Here is an 18136-nt window from a genome sequence, read left to right on the forward strand (position 1 = left end):
CAGCTTGCTCAAGAGGCACTTAGCATGCGCACTAGATCTTAGTTTCCAAAGATGTCTTCCATGCCAAACAGGTTCAGAATTAGAGGAGTGTAAATACAACATTGGGAACAAGTTTGTGTCTTTTTATTTTCATAATTCGTTTTAATTTCTACAAAATTTATGAACAGATAATCGCAATATTGAAGAAAGAGATACATTCCTATTTTGTAATGACAGCTAGAAAAAATAGTTCCCAAGTTCAAATTTATTTATGTATAGGCATATCTTAGCACTTTTATTTATCTGTAAAGCAGACTTCAATTTCCAAAAAATGTTTTCATCTGCATTATGCAATATAATAGTTTGTGTCACGTTGTCTTTAAGCTGCAAAGAAAAGCCTACCCAATAGTCACTTTTATTTTTTAGGGAGTAGCAAAAAGAACCAATACAAAATGTAGCCCAAAGTAGTCCAAAAAGGAATGGCTAATCTTGGAAAAGTAGCTTTTGCCCAGTAGACATTGCCTTTTTATTATACACTTGAAAGTGTGAAATTAGAACACACTCCAGTCACATGTTTCTCCCAATTAAAATTGACCCTTGGGGATGTGACATTGAGTAGAGGCTGAGAATCTAATTAAGCTTGCAAAGGGAAATGTAGTTTTAAAATTAAAATAACCGAGTTATAGTTTTCTTTGCGAAGTTCAAATGTGCCTGTTTGTTCACTAACTGTGTAAACTATTCTTTCTCTGAAAGAAACACAGAGAAGTGTTTACTAAGTCTTTCAACAAAACCAGGTAAAATATTTATAGCATCGCAGATAGTCGAAGAAGGAAGAAAGTACAGTATTCCCCAGTTCCTGCCACACTACTGAAAAAACATTAACTTGACATTTTCCTTTTCTTTCATTCCTGGGTTTTCACAAGAGTTGGTTTGGTGTCTGGGGTCAAGTATTCATGTTACGGGCCAATTTCTCACCCTTTAATTGCAAGCACATGGTTTTATGGGTTATCTGCAGGCAAAAATTACATTAAACTGCAGGCAAAAATATTAGAATTTGGCCTAGTTGAGTTACGGGTGCAAGCATCATGGTCCAGATATTCAAAGCAGTCTAGTTAATTTAGATGGCTTTCAAAATCTCATCCCATATATGGGCACCACATTGGGAGCTGAGCTAGAGCCCCTTTGCAGGACTGAAATGATACATCTCTGAAATACAGAGAGCCAGTGGTAAAGATTTAGAAATTCAGGAAATATTTCATGTGAACTGCTATTAAGTAATGACACTTCCATGCTTACTAACATGGAATAAATGTTGTTGATGGCAGAATTGCTGTGGTTGCAGAACTATAAAAATATTTCTCTCTTGGGGGATGTGGTGGTGGTGTTGCTTTTATCTCCCTTTTTTGAGAATACTCTGATTTATTGCTGTGATAAGCCCCTAACAACTGAGGGATCACACTGTTGAAATGAGCTTAGCTGGATGGGACACACAGTCTGCTGAAAAATCATGTTGGTTAAATATGTTTCAGCCAAGAGGCAGCTTTTACCAGCTCAGTAACATTCCATTTTCTACAGAGTGGTGATCATGATGCCAAGTACTTTGTCTTAAGTGTCTTTCCTTTTGGTCTATCAAAGGCGCTTCTTATATGACCTCCTTAATGATAGTTTCATAGCACCTGGCAGTCTTAAATGCATTTACCCCCACAACACCTCTGTGAGGTGGGTTTCAGAGTAGCAGCCATGTTATTCTGTATTAGCAAAAAGAAAAGGAGTACTTGTGGCACCTTAGAGACTAACCAATTTACTTGAGCATAAGCTTTCGTGAGCTACAGCTCACTTCATCGGATGCATCAAATAAATTTGTTAGTCTCTAAGGTGCCACAAGTACTCCTTTTCTTTCTGTGAGGTAGAGAAGTGCTTTTATCACTATTTTGCATATGGGGAATTGAGGCAAGAGAAGCAAAGTGGCTTTCCCGAGGTCACGTAGGAAGTCTGTTGTGAAGTTAGTAATAGAGCACTGGTCTCTCTCTAGTCCCCTAACCTCTGGACCATCCTTCCCCTTCAGGCTAGTCATACTCTACATACAGCCTTGTCAATACCTTGTTTTAAGGATTGAAATTCACTCTAAACTTTAAAACAATACAAAACCAGAGTACACTGTGTAATTAATAACCATATTTTGGGTCTTCTGTGTGCAAAAGGCATTGGGATTTCAGGGCCAGCTGAACAAGTATTACTATAACATTATTACTATGTACATACTCAATGGGGGGTGGGGGAACAATAACAGAAAATGTGGAAATAGCAGAGGTGCTTAATGACTTCTTTGTTTCGGTTTTCACCAAGAAGGTTTCTGGTGACTGGATGTCTAACATAGTGAATGCCAGTGAAAATGAGGTAGGATCAAAGGCTAAAATAGGGAAAGAACAAGATAAAAATTACTTAGACAAGTTAAATGTCTTCAATTCACCAGGGCCTGATTAAATGCATCCGAGAATACACAAAGAGCTGACTGAGGAGAAATCTGAGCCATTAGCAATTATCTCTGAAAAGTCATGGAAGACAGGAGAGATTGCAGAAGACTGGAAAGGACAAATATAGTGCCAATCTATAAAAACGGAAATAAGGACAACCCAGGGAATTACGGATCAGTCAGCTTAACTTCCGTACCCAGACAGAAGCAAATATGGAGCAAATAATGAAGCAATCAATTTGCAAACCTCTAGAAGATAATAAGGTGATAAGTCATAGTCAGCATGGATTTGTCAAGAACAAATTGGGTCAAACCAACCTGATAGCTTTCTTTGACAGGGTAACAAGCTTTGTGGATAGGGGGAAGCGGTAGACGTAGTATATCTTGACTTTATAAAGCTTTTGATACTGTCTCACATGACTTTTTTATAAACAAACTAGGGAAATGCAACCTAGGTGGAGCTGCTATAAGGTGGGTGCAAAACAGTATGCATCCAATGAAGTGAGCTGTAGCTCACGAAAGCTTATGCTCAAATAAATTGGTTAGTCTCTAAGGTGCCACAAGTACTCCTTTTCTTCATTCCCAGAGAGTAGTTATCAGTAGTTCACAGTCATGCTGGAAGGGCATAATGAGTGGGGTTCCGCAGCTTCCCGCGGCTCCCATTGGCCGGGAACAGCGGCCACTGGGAGCTGTCGGAGGCCGTGCTTGCAGACTGTCATTGTAAACAAGCTATCTCGTGGCCTGCCAGCGGATCCTGTGTGGCCCATGGGCCGCAGGTGGCCCATTGCCATCCTAGGAAGAGTACTGCAGAAAGGGATTTGGGGGTAATAATGGACCTCAACCTAAATATGAGTCAACAGTATAACCCTGTTGCAAAAAAAGCGAACATCATTCTGTGATTTATTAGCAGGTGTATTGTAAGCAAGACACGAGAAGTAATTCTTCTGCTCTACTGTGCTCTGATTAGGTCTCAACTGGAGTATTGTATTCAGTTCTGGGCACCACATTTCAGGAAAGATGTGAACAAATTGGAGAAAGTCCAGAGAAGAGCAACAAAAATGATTAAACATGACCTATGAGGGAAGATTGAAAAAATTGGGTTTGTTTAGTCTGGAAAAGAGGGGACATAACAGTTTTCAAGTACATAAAAGGTTGTTACAAGGAGGAGGGAGAAAAAATGTTCTTCCTATCCACTGAGGATAGGACAAGAAGCAATGGGCTTATATTGCAGCAAGGGAGGGTTAGGATGGACATTAGGAAAAAATTCCTAATGGTCAGGGTGGTTAAGCACTAGAATAAATTGCCTAGGAAGGTTGTGGAATCTTCATTATTGAAGATTTTTAAGAGCACGTTAGACAAACACCTGTCAGGAATGTTCTAGATAATACATAGTCCTGCCATGAGTGCAGGGGACTGGACTAGATGACCTCTCGAGATCCCTTCCAGTCCTATGATTCTATGATTATGAACTGAGATCTGGATCTTCTGCATGGATTTGGGAACTCTCAAATCCCATTGAAATTAATGGCAGCTGAGGGTGACTAGCACCTCACAAGAGGAACTCAGCACCTTGCAAAACCTGGCTCTATATGGCTTCTTATAAGTTATTGCTAAGAAAGTTTTTAATTTCTAAAGTGTAATACATGCTGTGTTTCCATTATACTCAAATAGTGTTTGAACTCTTAAATACCCAAGGCAGTGTGAGCTAGTAGATAAAATAGGAGACTAATGATCAAGAGACCTGACGTTAAGCCACACTGTTCAACTTACGGTACCTAAATTCAGATCTTCTAAATCCATATGCAGGCTCCTGATATGAGTGGCCCATTCTTAGCTGCAGGCAGTCAGCTCCCCTGAAAATCAGACCACTTATTTAGGAGCACCCAGCATTGAAAATTTTAGCCTTAAGTTTTCTGTGCCTCAGTTACTCCATCTGTAAAGTGGGAATCACAACACCCAACTTGTGATATACTTTGAGATCTTGGCATGAATGGTGCTATTTAGGACACTAGTCTTAGTAACAAGTTTATGAGTAGCAATGTTAGACAGTCATCCTGTTCTTTCCTCCTTATTCTTGTTGAAGCACTGAAACATATGGCAAATTAAGGCTGATTTTTATTAAACTTTTCATCTGTATTGAGCTTAGTGTGAACTGGGAAATGCACTTTCTTTGATTTATGGAAGCTTTATATGAGCATCTTAATTATAAGATGTTAATGGTCCTGTTATATTCCTGGGAGCATGTAGTAGCTCCCTCTTGTGGCTAATTAAACATTAAAAAACCAAAACTTTAAAAAATGACTTTTTTAAAGTCTTGTTGCTGCCAGTCCCAAACAATAGCAGTCAGGCGAAACTGATACTTCAGGCTTCCGGGTGCTCCATGCTTTCCATCGCTACATCAAGCACGTGCCTCTGAGAGGTATCCTGATTCTCTGATACCGCTCACCTCCAGGTTAGCTCTGCACACTCAGAGAACCATGATAGCATGTGGGCAGTTTGATCCCTAGTCTTGTTGGCAGGGATTGCTTGTTGGCGTGATGTGCTCTAGGGTGGACTAGCAGTTGCAAGGGGGTGGGAGGGCAGATAAAAGACTTACTGGTTTTGTAGGTTTGAGTGTAAGTTGCATGTGTTGAGTTGATGGCAGAATCCGGCCCCAGAAGAGAGGGTGTAGAGACCAGCAGGCCAGCAGCTCTCCCCTCTCCCAAGGAAATGACAAAAGTGGGATCCAAGGGCCCTGCTATGGAAGAAGAACCATGACACCAAGCGAGTTTTGCCTGATTGTTGGTTGGATAGGGGAGACCTATCCTGACTCTGTGTTTTGCCTTGGCATATTCAGAATTGGATGAGGGTAGTGGGGAATCCATTTATGTTCTGAGGAGGAGAAGACAAAGAAAGTGGAACAGATTTATAACACAGAAATTCCACCCTCCCCACCCCCACAAAAATTTTTTTTGAGAGGAGAAACTTTATCTCTGACATTCTTTTTCTTGTAGGGTATTGTCTTATGGCAAATTTTCACTCAATTAAAATTTAAAAAATGGAATAATGATTGTTTGGGTTAACCAAAAATCATACTGCCCAATAACCTGCAAACAGGCATTGCTGAACCCACAGTAACAGGGCAACAAACATGAATTTTCTCAGGGACATTATTAACAATCTGTGCATTTATTAACTCTAAGCGGGCGTGGATCCAGAATTCCTAATACTTTTCCTTTGTTTTTTCCTGAGCTGTGATTCAGACCAGCACATAAATATTTGACTTAATGTTTCTGTGGAAACATTAACGAAATGGTAGAAACAAAAATAACATGAAAACAGCAATAGGAAAGAATGATTTGGCAAGACTGTCAGCATAATAGGGCAAGATTAGTTTATAATCCTTTTAGGTTCTTGTGTATAAATACAAGTTTGCAAAGCCTCTAGCTTGTAAGAAACTTCACATAGCTCTAGAAGTGTACACATGGTGCCACCACTCATGTGGAACACACTTGAAAAAGGATTTTTAGGCATTCTCTCAAATGGAGAAAAGAGGGAGTGTTATCCACGAATAGACACATGAAAGGAACAAGAATTCCATCTGTATGGCTAAGCGATGTATGGCAGGGGCACCCAAATATTTAATTAGGAGTATTTTCCTGGCTTTAAACCTGGGGGTGGGTGTGCCTGGAACAATGTCAGTCTCACTTTAGATTGTTTTGAAATGAATTAGGAATCATTGTGTGGTAGGCGGTTGCTGCTGAGATTTTTTTTTTTAACTATTTAGAGTGGAAATCACTTCTCCAAATTTTGTCCCACTTAAATGGAATAGGTCTCTGATTTTTTTCCATTTAAATGAAAAATCAAATCACAGTCACCCCTAGCTGGTGGGCAAGTGCTGTAGTAGATAGGATAGGCAGGATAACAGTAGCTTGGATAACTGGAGTTCCTCTTGCAGGGGGCGGGAGGGATAGGCTAGTAACTAACTGACTGTTAACCTAATCCTATTGACATCAAGTTTTTTCAGGTTTAGATACTAAAATTTCACTCTGTTTTCTGGATGATTTAAAGTGTTGTTTTTCTTTATATGGCTTCATTTTTAATGTCAAGAAATTCATTATATAGTTTCACATTAGGGTAAGGCTTAAAATTATTTCTGTTGAATTACTACATTTATATGAGTTTTGATCAGTTCAGTCGAGCTGGGTCCTAACTTGCTACTTTCACCTAACAGGTTATCGACAGTGACGGAACAGAGGGATCAAAGTTTCGACTTTCTGGAAAGGGAGTGGATCAAGAGCCAAAAGGAGCATTCAAAATCAATGAGAACACTGGGGAAATCTCAGTGACACGGTCCCTTGATAGAGAAGCCATTCCCACTTACCAAGTGAGTAGTCTTAGCATTATGGCCTGTACCCCTTCCTCACAAAGTATCTTTTTTTCTGTGGCTCAGGTTTGCTTTTTGAGAGTACAACAGGTTCAGTGTTTTGATTCATATTGCATGCTACTATTTGTATAAAAAATTTCAGAACATGAACACTTGCACGTGCAATTTCTGGACACAATCTCATACCCACCCACATGCATGCAAACCAGTCATATTTATTATCTCTAAATGAGAGGAGATCCAGATTCCTAACGCTTGCTTTTTCTTTCCTGTTTCTGAGCTATGAGTCAGACCAGCACATAAATATTTGTGTTTTGTTTACATAAAGTCTATCATTTGTGTCTCCTAGAGACAGTTTGTGAAAACTGTGCATGAAGTTGATTTATGAACGCAAAGTTCTGCTTGGACAAAAAGAGGTCTCCTTTGAGAACATTGCAGTGGAAGTATTATCAAATCCTCCTTTGGTTTACAACCTTCTGTCCAATTAAACTTTCTTCACACCACATAGATTAATTCCAGTTCTATGCTTCTCTTCTTATTTCCTCAAGCTGTCCATGGAACAATATATTATCCAGCTCTACTTTCTAATCATGGAGCTCTGTCCAACGGGCTATCAAAAATGTTGTTAACAGGAGCATATATCCATGTGCTTGGCAGGTAGAATTCTTCAGAATATTTTATATATATTATAATAATTTTCTTGTTCAAGTAGTTGAGCTGGTCTGTGCACATCTTGTGCACTGCTGCCAGAGCGTTTTCCCTAGCTGTACGCATAGGGACAGTCACACATACAGTCTGGCTTCCCTCGCACTCTGAGCTGATACCATAACTGGTGGAGCCATCCTGCCCATTCTACATTTCCTTCTTACTGTCAGAGGTCAGAGAATGCACTGTGCTTTACTGTCCTCATGTCTCTGTCCCCATTAGTACTCCACACTCTCTCTGTATGAGGGTCACATCAGAGATAGGTGTCTGATCAGCTGTGCCTTCAGAACAAGAATGAAGAAGCAGGAGTGGTGGGAGTTCTGCCTCACTCCTCTCCACCCCTTCTCCCCAAGGCTCCACCTCCTGCTCACTCCTCTCCACCCCCTCCCTTCCGTTTCTCACCCTTATGGCTGGTAAAAAGTGGGAGGGTCCATGGCCCCCTTTTCCCCCCGCCCCCCCCCCCCATTCCTGCACCCCTGGGAAGTTGTTTTTTGCCCAGCATTGGAGCTTGCTCAGTTAGGGCAAGGGAGCTCCTTGACCACTCCTCCCAGGAATGATCTCCCAGCATTGCCTGCTCACAGAGATCTCCACCAGAGCAGTCCTCCAAAGAGTATAACTGCTTGGAGCACTCTTGGCCTCTGAAACTTGAAAAGAGGGTGGCTTGGATGTCCTCGAATCCACAGTGTGGGACTCTTCTCTGGCAAAGGTAAGCCACTCCAGTACTGAAGGTAGAGAGCGCCCTTCAATGTGCTGCTCCCTGGTACCATTCCAGAGTGGCTCTCTTAGGACTAAGCCGCTGACTCTGGTCCCTACCCTGGAAACATCAAGACCAGTTACTTTATCAATGACAACAGTGAATTGCTCACCCCTGCTTATGGTGGGAAAGCATGCTGCATCAGTACCAACAAAATCAGAGGCCTCTCTCTCTCTCTCTCTCTCAGTACTGCCTTCGCCACTAATTCAAGGTGCGGGCTCCCCGTTCCACTATAGCACCAATGTTGGCGTCTCTTACAGTGCCCATGTCAGGTCAAGTACTGTCTTCCTCACTCTTTGATTACATCACCTAGATCACCAGTGCTTGCTCCACTTCAACACCTAATACCAATAGCCAGGAAGCCTCCGATGCTTCTGCTGATACTGCAGCCTTGGTGTAGATCCCGCTCTCCAGTGACATTTCAGGTACTGCACCAATATGGCCTTCAAAGAACTGTTTCTCCTCGTCAGAGTGTGAAATGAGTTCTTGTCTCTCCCACCTCAGAGAATCCAGGGTGCCTTTCACTATTTTGACAAGAGTAGGTAGTACAGTTAGGGGGCCTGGGCTAGGTATGACTGACCTCTGGTACCATATCAACCCAATCACTGGTCATACTAGGTGCCTTGGAGAGGGTACCTCCACTGTTCAGATCTATATCCTCACCTCCTCATAGAAGTGGGGCACCAAGAAGGGAGGCTTTCCTACCCAGGACGCTCAGAGTCGGTACTGGACAGCCACCAGCACTGAATTGTGGGACAGTCCTCAGCCTGGCTCGGAGCAAATGTCTACCTCAGTGGTACAAGACCGGCCTCATGATGGTCATGCTTTGTCTCATAACACATTCTTAACACTGGATGAGGCTCTGGTACCGGATGAGTTTAAGGTTTACCGAGAGCTCTGAAAAAAATGGCTTCATCTCTTGATATTCAGATGGAGTTGGTGGAGGAGAATCTTCATATACATATAGACATTTTGCAGCCACCAACTGCTGGAAAAGTAGCCCTTCTCATAAATGAGGTGATAATGCAGCCCATCAGGTTGTTCTGACAAAACCCATCCTCTTTTACACCTATGACAAAGCACGTAGAGCATAAATAACACAGTTTTGAACAGTTCTATCAGCACTCCACACTTTTTTGCAGGGATGTAAACAAACCAGACCTGTTTGGCAGAAAGTTTTATTCAACTATGAGATTGCAACTTTGCATAGCCAACTGCCAGGCTCTCTTGGCATAGGGATGCAATATCAAATTTCTTAACAGGTTGCCTAAGGACTCCAGGGCGAGTGTCAGTCCCTATTGATGGAGGATCATCTGGTCTCTCAGTCAGCTTTGCAGGCTTTCCTGGATGCTGCACACTCAGCTACAAGTGTCATGGTGATGGCATGACCATGTGACATTGCCATAGCCGCATTCATTGGGGATTCCTGCAGAGATACAGCAGATGACTGAAGATCTCCCTTTTGAGGGCTATGTGGTGTTCTCCTCCAAGACTGATAAGGCACTACATACACTGAAAGACTCCAGGTAGTGAAAAAGTCGTCATTATACACCAGCCCCTAAACGGTCAAGTTTTCATCCTCACTTCCAGCCAAGCCGCACTACCTCTCCAGAGAGCTGGAACAGTCCAGGCACACACAGACAACAAAGGAGGAGGAGGCCTCCACCATCTGCCTCCTCCGTCATTTCATCTGGGCAATCACAGGCCTCAAAGCACCTTATTTTACTCCTCCATCGAGGATGGCATACTACCAGGTCAAATTTTTCTGGCCCTTTCCCTACCTTTGGAAACTGGCTGTCTCATTTCTTAAGTGCATGGGAAACCATCATCACAGACAAGTGGGTCTTAAGCATGGTGGAGTGGAGATTTACCCTACAGTTTCTTTCTCTCTCCCCTTCCCACTCCACTCTACTAATCCCTTTTCAGGGACCCATCTCACAAGTCTGTACTATGACAAGCAGTGCAGTCTCTATGTTCTTTGGGAGCTATAGAGGAAGTGTCTCCTTAGTACTGGAGCAGGAGGTTCTTATTCTGTTACTTCCTAATACCCAAAGCCAGAGGGGGTCTTGGGCCCATTCTAGAGTTCTGAATGTGAACATCATCAAAAGATTAAAGTTCCTATGGTTTCCTATGAAACTTTTGTGCATCATTCAAAATCTATCCCCAGACCTCAGCAAGGAACTGTCTCAGGTTCTGGGGGCACATGGTGGCATGTACTTATGCGACCCACCTTTCCCACCCCAACTGGACATCTGGACAAGTTAGTGTGCATCCCAGCCAAGGTCTTGTTGCGCATGGATTGGTGGATGAACCAAGACAATGCCTGCAGGGTCACTGACTCTCCCTTCTATGATCTTGGGGACAGCTGCTTCTGCTATGGAGTGGGAGTGTTATTTGGGCCATCTGCAAGCTCAGGGCCTGTAGTATACTCATGAGGGCAAACTACGCATAACTCTTCTTGAGTGGTGTGCACTATCCAGAGTATGTCAGCAGTTCCCGCCATTCATCCAGGGCAGGAGCATGAAAGTGCTCACTAACAACACCACAGCAGTGTTTTATGTGAACAAGCAGCGGGGATGCCTGCTCAGATGGGCTGTGTCCCGAGGCAGCCAGGCGGTGGAATTTCTGCATACTGAATGAGTAAACTCTCAAAGCATCATACCTGCCAGGAGCTCAGAATGGCCTGGCAGACTGCTGGAGCAGATAATTCAATGTGGATCATGAACGTCTCTCAGTACGGCTGTTCTAAGATCATAGCTTTGAGTAGGAGGAATTTGTTCACAACTCAGTAGAACAGGAAATATCCCCAGTTAGTGAAAGGACTGTTTTCTCTAGTCCTTTGACAAACATGTTCCTAAAAGGTCTTAGGTAGTCTATTCCCACCTATCAGGAATCCAACTCCTCTTTGGGACCTGAATTTAGTTCTGTCAGTTCTTATGGGACTTCCATTCCAGTCCTTAGCCTCTTGCTGTATGTAACCTTTTTAGTAGCCATCACTTCTGTGAGGAGAGTGGGGGAGTTGCATGGCCCTAGTAACTGATCTTCCAAATACAATATCCTACAAGGACAAGGTGCAGTTTAGCCCACACCCTATTTTTCTTTCCAGAGTTGTATCTGATTTTCACCTCAATCAGGCAATATTCTGACTGGTCCTTTTTCCCGCCCTGCAAAATCAACATGCTCCATAGTTGAGATGTACACCAAGCTCTAGCCTGTTACCTGGATAGAACAAAACTTTCTTAGTTTTCTTGACAGCTCTTTGTGTCCTATGCAGAAAGAAGGAAAGGTCATCCGGTTATTGCACAACTGCTCTCTCAGTGGATTGCCATCTACATTGCTCTGTGCTGTATTGCTAACGGTATCACACCACCTGGACAATTGGCAGCTCGCTCAGCTTGGGTGCGTTCGACCTCCACTGCTTTTGTAGGAAACACCCCTATTGTTGACATTGGTATGTGCGCTAGGTACTATGCAATTCCTGCAGCACCAACGGAAGGTGTGAATGTGTGAAAAGCAGCCCCTTCTTCTGATGAGACTCCTAGCCTCACCTCCGCTGATAACAGCTTGGGAGTCACTTACAGTATAATGGACAGATGCAATCACTTGAAGAAGAAAAAAACAGTTACTCACCTTCTGGTAACTATTGTTCCTTGAGATTTGTTGCATATGTTCACCTTCTCCAATTACATTCTGGTATGAATGTTGGGGTTGGTCCTGCTTTGAGCAGGGGCTTGGATTAGATGACCTCCTGAGGTCTCTTCCAACCCTAATCTTCTATGATTCTATGAAGGACTGAAGGGTGAGCAGCCAGGCTCCTCCCTTTATATCCTCTGCTCAGAGCATGAGGGAAGTCAGGGCACATGTGTGGCCTCCTCTTCACATCTTGAAGAACAACAGTTACAAGAAGGTGTAAGTAATCATTTTGACAGAAAAGACTCGGAAGGAATTCAGAATCACCACCTGGTCCGTAATTTCCCTATGGAAATTCAAACAAATGACTTTTAAAAAAAAATCTGTATAGCAACTTTACAGCAATTCTTTGTCATACGTGGTTTGGCCACATGGGATCTGTTATTTCACATGCTCTTTCTACCACTTTGACTGTGAACTTGGTTGTATTTGGTTACGTTAATACAGTGGTTCTTAACCTTTACTGCAGCCTGCACCCCTTCGGTTCTCAAAATATGTTCTCGCACCCCTTATCAAAAATCAAAATATGTTCTCGCACCCCTTATCAAAAATCATTGAAGTAGGTCAGTTCTTTAAACCTAGATATATTTTTTGTTTGTATATTACAGTAATCGTTAAATGTATAATGTTAATAAATACATAGGTTCGATGAAACAAAGTAGCTGTACTTACCTGCCTATGCTTAATTTGTGTTTTTGATGATTTACCTTCTAAAAAAATCTGGCCTGTCTCGCACCCCCAAAAAGGGCATCTTGCACCCCCAGGGGGTGCGTGCACCCCAGGTTAAGAACCACTGCTTTAATATAATACTATAACCGGTATTTGGTTACTTTGATATAGATTAACAGTTGGAATCAAAACCCAAAGAGGCAAGCAAATTTGCACCTTGCCACTTCTTATTGCAGGCCTGAGCAATTGCCTTCTGTGGCCTCATCCAGAGTGAAAATCTCATTGTTCCAAAAGCATGATGTACCCATTCTGTGCTGACAGTTCTGCTCATTACCATCAAGCTGTTCCACTGTGTTTCCCAGCATGTGCTGATCAATATCTGTTGTTTAGAAGCTTTCTCTGTCTCGTCATTTGGAAGGGGTTTCCCAGTCATATGAATATCCATATTTGCTAAATATCACTGCTTCAAACTCACCAGATTGCGGTTTCTGCCCGGTAAATGCCACACTGTGGACTCACTATTCAGATTTATGTTACCAAGTCATAGAGGATTTATGGTAAACATTTTTTTCTTTAAAGCAACAACAACAAAACCCTTCAGTTTCACCTTGTACTGTTTCTCATCTTCTTTTTTGCAGCTATTTCTTCCTTTCACAGAATCACAGAATATATGAGTTGGAAGGGACCGCAGGAGGTCATCTAGTCCAACCCCCTGCTCAAAGCAGGACCAATCCGCAATTTTTGCCCCAGATCCCTAAATGGCCCCCTCTTTGCCCCTCAATTCATTCAAAATAAACCCTGAATATTTTCCCCTGGAAAGTCATAGCAATCTTTCCAGCCTAATGCATTTAAATGTCAAACCTCAAATGTTGTCCCTATCTGATCTGGTGGGGCATGTGTTAAATTATGGACAAACTTTATTTCCCTAGAAGAGCAACGCAAATCACATAAAAATAATGCAGTGCAGTAGATTATCCAGAGCAATGCAAATGTTTATTTTAATGGACTGTAGCTCTTTCTATCTGACCTGTTATAAAATTCTTCTGCTCAGCATGGTCACTGAAATCCTGTTGTGCAAACTGTAGTGGAAAAGTTCTGTAGGCGAGCTCTTAATTTGATTAGTCAGTCTGAAAAAACAATGAGTTAGTGATTCATCTACATTGAAACTATGTCAGGAAGGCGGTTGGGTTTTTTTTCTTCTGTGGCTTTCTTGAACCACTAAAAGATGAATGGCTGGAAAGCTGCTTAGGTTTGTGGCTTTTTTTTCCCCTGTATTATTTCAAAAAGTACAGTGCACATGGAAAATAAGAAAAGAAGAAATTTCCATGAAAAAAAGTATGAATATTTTTCAGGTCATCATACAGTATAGCAGATAAAAATGGTGCAGCAAAGGTAAAGCTGTGCATGAGGAGCGCGTCAGTGTGTGTCCTACATACATAAGGGAGGAAAATTAAAGGGGACATTCATAGGCCTTAAAAAAGGATCATGCCCTTTTCCCTTCTTTATCATGTATAAAGAAGGTTTTTTCTTTGCTTCTTTTTTAACACTTGAAATTCAGGTTTTCCTTACTTTGTGGTTTCTAGAAGATTCTAAGGACTACTGGAAAAGCTGTATGATATTCATGCAAGAGAAATCTGATTAACAAAAAAGGGTGATGAATTCTACTCAGACTGTTTTAAACACTTTGTTCTTCGTTTGTTTTTGTTAACCCCTATTTAACTGAAATGGATGAGACACACTTGCGAGATAATGTCTTTCTTAAAGATTCAACATGCCTGTGATCCTTTAAACAAGCATTGAGAAAACGCACTGTTCTTGTATCTGAGACATCCAGTGAGTCCTCTGGCGAAGACGAGGAGAGGTTAGGAATTGCTGCTCCTCATATTTGTAACCATCAGTATGTTTTTCACCCTTCTTTATGCATTGTAAAGAAGAAAGGAAGCCACAGTGGCCAAGATTTTCAAAAGTGACAAGGGATTTTTGGAGGCCTCATTCTTTTGGTGTTCAGCTAGAGAGTCCTGCTGTTCAGAGGTATGTGTTAAGCAGTTTCTGAAAATCTGGCCCTTTTAAAGGCATCTTAAATTGGGCACCCAAAAATTCAGCCAAAAATCACTAGCCACTTTTGAAAAACTGAGCTATTTTTTCCCCCCCAGATTACCTCTGTTATATGTGCAACCTAAAATACGGCATTTGTTGACTTTTGGATGGCTAACCAATGCAATCTTCATGGTCCCCTTAACATTGTCATGTGGTATTCAAATACATATTAGACACAGGAGGACCAAGCAAATAGCTACTGCTGCTATATCCCAACCAGAATCGTTGGGAGGGGGCCTTGTCAAGCCAAATCTCTTAAAGTGTGGTGACTATGGGGGGAGGTGTTCTCTTTACCTGGAAAATCTCAGATAAATCAACTCTAGGTGGACTTTGGATCTGATTGTGTACTTGACTCGCCTTGCTGACTGGAGTGGCTTTGACTGAAATCCTTTACAATAACTTCTTTAGCATGTTTGACAGTGGGAGTAATGCCTGGGAGAAGCCGCCAACTCAGAATTAGTTCGGCCGGGGATATTTAGAAAAGTTGCATGTAGCTGGACCTAAAATGGCAACAAATGTTCATGTAAATACACTCGGAAAGAGTTGTCTAGGTCTCCTCCAATGCAAAATGAGAATACAGAATTCTAGAGACTGCTGCTGAGAAACCAGGAAAATCTTAGGATAAAATAATGTACAGCCTGAAAAATAAAAAGGAAAATGAATCCCCCCACCTGGACCAATCTTTAAGAAATCAGTTTAAATACCTGTCTGATTTTAACGTAATGGAATGATAAATAATGTACATGGGGCTTCTGATGGTTTATTTTAACGGATAAACACCCTATAAAATACCCCTGGTACAAAAGAAATTAAATTGGTGTTTATCCAATAACCACCAGAAATGACTACTTGTATCTAAGGCAGAGGTGGGAAAACTATGGCCTGCGGGCCACATCCGGCCCTCAGGACCCTCCTACCCGGCCCCTGAGCTCCTGGCCCAGGAGGCTAGCCCCCAGCCCCTCCCCTGCTGTTCCCTCTCCCACACAGCCTCAGCTCACCAGCTCAATGCTCTGGGCAGCGGGGCTGTGAGCTCCTGCCGGGCAACGCAGCTGCAGAGCTGCGGCCTGAGCCAGTGCTCTGTGCTGCGCGGTGGCCTGGCTGGCTCCAGCCAGGCGGCACGGCTGCCTGTCCTGGTGTTCTGGGCGGCGCGGTAAGGGAGCAGGCTGGGCTGGATACAGGACAGGAGAGTTCGGGATGGTGGTCAGGGGGCGGGGGTGTGGAGAGGGGTTGGGCTGGTCAGAGGGTGGGGAACAGGTGGGTTGAATGGGGGCAGGGGTCCTGGGGGGGCAATCAGGAATGAGAGGGGGGTTGGCTGGGGCGGCGGGGGGCAGTCAGGGCAGGGGGGTCCAGAGGCAGTCAGGGGACAGGGAGGGGTGGATGGGGCAGGGCTTCCGGGGGGCCATCGGGGGCAGGGAACGGGCAGGGAGGGTTGGATGGGGCAGGAGTCCCGGGGGGGCCATCAGGGAACGAGAAGCAGGAGGGGTTCGATGGGGGCGGGGCTGGGCCACGCCTGGCTGTTTGGGGAGGCACAGCTGCCCCTAACTGGCCCTCTGTGCAATTTTAGAAACTCAATGTGGCCGTCAGGCCAAAAAGTTTGCCCATCCCTGCTCTAAGGGCTTGTCTGTACAGAGCAGTAATGCAGGCTATGTGGATGTGATTTCTGAAGCGTACTAATGTGTTGCATATTAATTGGTCTGTGTAGACCCAGCTGGTGTTTTTGAAACAGCTGTATTTTAAAGCGCACTAGGGAACATTACAATGAGATGACTCATTACAGTATATACTACTGCAATACATTACGCTTTACAGTATATACAAAGAAAGCCACGAACCCCCCCACACACAAATCTGAAAAATTGCTAAAATAGAACCTTAAAAAATGAAATTAATAAACCGTGACCCCCTGATGTCCTAGCTGTACAGTATTTTATTTTCCATCTTATTTTTATTGGTTTTCATTTACAAACATAATCGTACAATTGTATCAGCAGGACTGAACATACACAGCAATTATTCAAGTATATATTTCAAATACTTATATTCTGTTTTCACTCCTGTTAAAGTATCCAAATGTAAACATGCTGTAGACCTAAACTCAAAAGTTTCTACCTGATAACCCATTCAATGGAAAAAATAAACTACAATAAAACCAAAACAGGAATGAGAGATGGCACAGTATTATTAAAGACATTTAAAGTGTCAGATCTCCAACAGTGGGAGTCATTAAGAAAATCAAGGGAGACAAGGTGGGTGAGGTATTATCTTACACTGGACCAACTTCTGCTGGTGAAAGAGACAAACTTCCAAGCTCCCCAGAGCTCTTCTTCCACTTTGTGGTGCTCAAAAGCTTGTCTCTTTTACCAGCAGAAGTTGGTCCAATAAACAATATTACTTCTCCCACCTTGTGTCTCTTATACCCAGAGCACAACATGGCTTAATCAACAACACTGCAAACAATTAAGAAAACCAGCGTTACTTTCTGTAGCAGTTAAATTTGCTGTAGTGTTCGTAGTTAAGGGTGGGATTTTAAAAAGCACTCCTTAACCATTGACTTGGATGGGAGCAGAGATAGACTGATGCTGAGCACTTTAGAAATTCTCCCTCTTAAATACATAAAATACTGTAAATACCGTGGGCAAGTCAGACACTGTTTTGATGCATATTTCTGGAGGCATATATGTATTAGGGCAGAGTCACATCTCATGTTCTACAGGTGCAGATCTGTGGTACTTTCCCTTCTAATTGGTTTCCACTTGCAATCAGTTTGTTGAAGGTGCAGGTACCCAAACTTGCACCTGCAATCCAAGTATAGCTGCAAAAATTCAAGTCAATATTTTGCTGGTGCAAGTTGCTTGCCTGAAAATATACTTGTGGAGAATGCTGACTTAGCATGAAATTGCCCCCTGCTCACAGACTCAGTACATGGTCTATGCACCACTTAAGCCTCAGCTGTATCTGACTTATCCATGGTATTTGCAATATTTTGTACCTTTACATTTAGGATCTACTCTAAGAGCTGAATGTATGACTTCACTCACAATCCCTTGCTGCCTTAAGCGGGTTTTTTTCCACCCCATTTTCATTTGGTTTTAGGCAAAGGATTAATGGTATTTTTAAAGGCTGCTGCCTTAATGATCTCGGTCCCATAAACCTTTATTACTGCTTATCTGATTGATTTGTGAGCTGTTTATTGGAATTAGATAAGTGATGGCCAAGTGTGTAAAATCCTACCTAAAATTTTAGTGTCAGTAATGATTAATTCTGTTAGTCACTAATACATTTGCAAATATGATGGCTTCTCTTGAGAAAATGTCAGTTAAAGTTTGGAGTGACAACAAAGTCCAAAGCCAATGCAGTGGAATTTTTTTTTAGTAATCACTGTTTATAGCGTCTACTGGACTAT

At 42.6% G+C, this 18136-nt stretch overlaps 1 protein-coding gene across 1 annotated transcript in view; it reads left to right on the plus strand.

The window, feature by feature from the left end:
• CDH13 (cadherin 13) overlaps positions 1 to 18136 on the plus strand; it is a 620546-nt gene that overhangs the window by 211422 nt on the left and 390988 nt on the right. The window contains exon 5 of the mRNA XM_077831429.1: positions 6666 to 6818. Within this exon, the coding sequence (XP_077687555.1) occupies positions 6666 to 6818 (153 nt within the window). The remainder of the gene's footprint in view (positions 1 to 6665; positions 6819 to 18136) is intronic.

This window comes from Eretmochelys imbricata, chromosome 12 (genome assembly GCF_965152235.1).
Source record: "Eretmochelys imbricata isolate rEreImb1 chromosome 12, rEreImb1.hap1, whole genome shotgun sequence".
Classification (NCBI taxonomy): domain Eukaryota; kingdom Metazoa; phylum Chordata; order Testudines; family Cheloniidae; genus Eretmochelys; species Eretmochelys imbricata.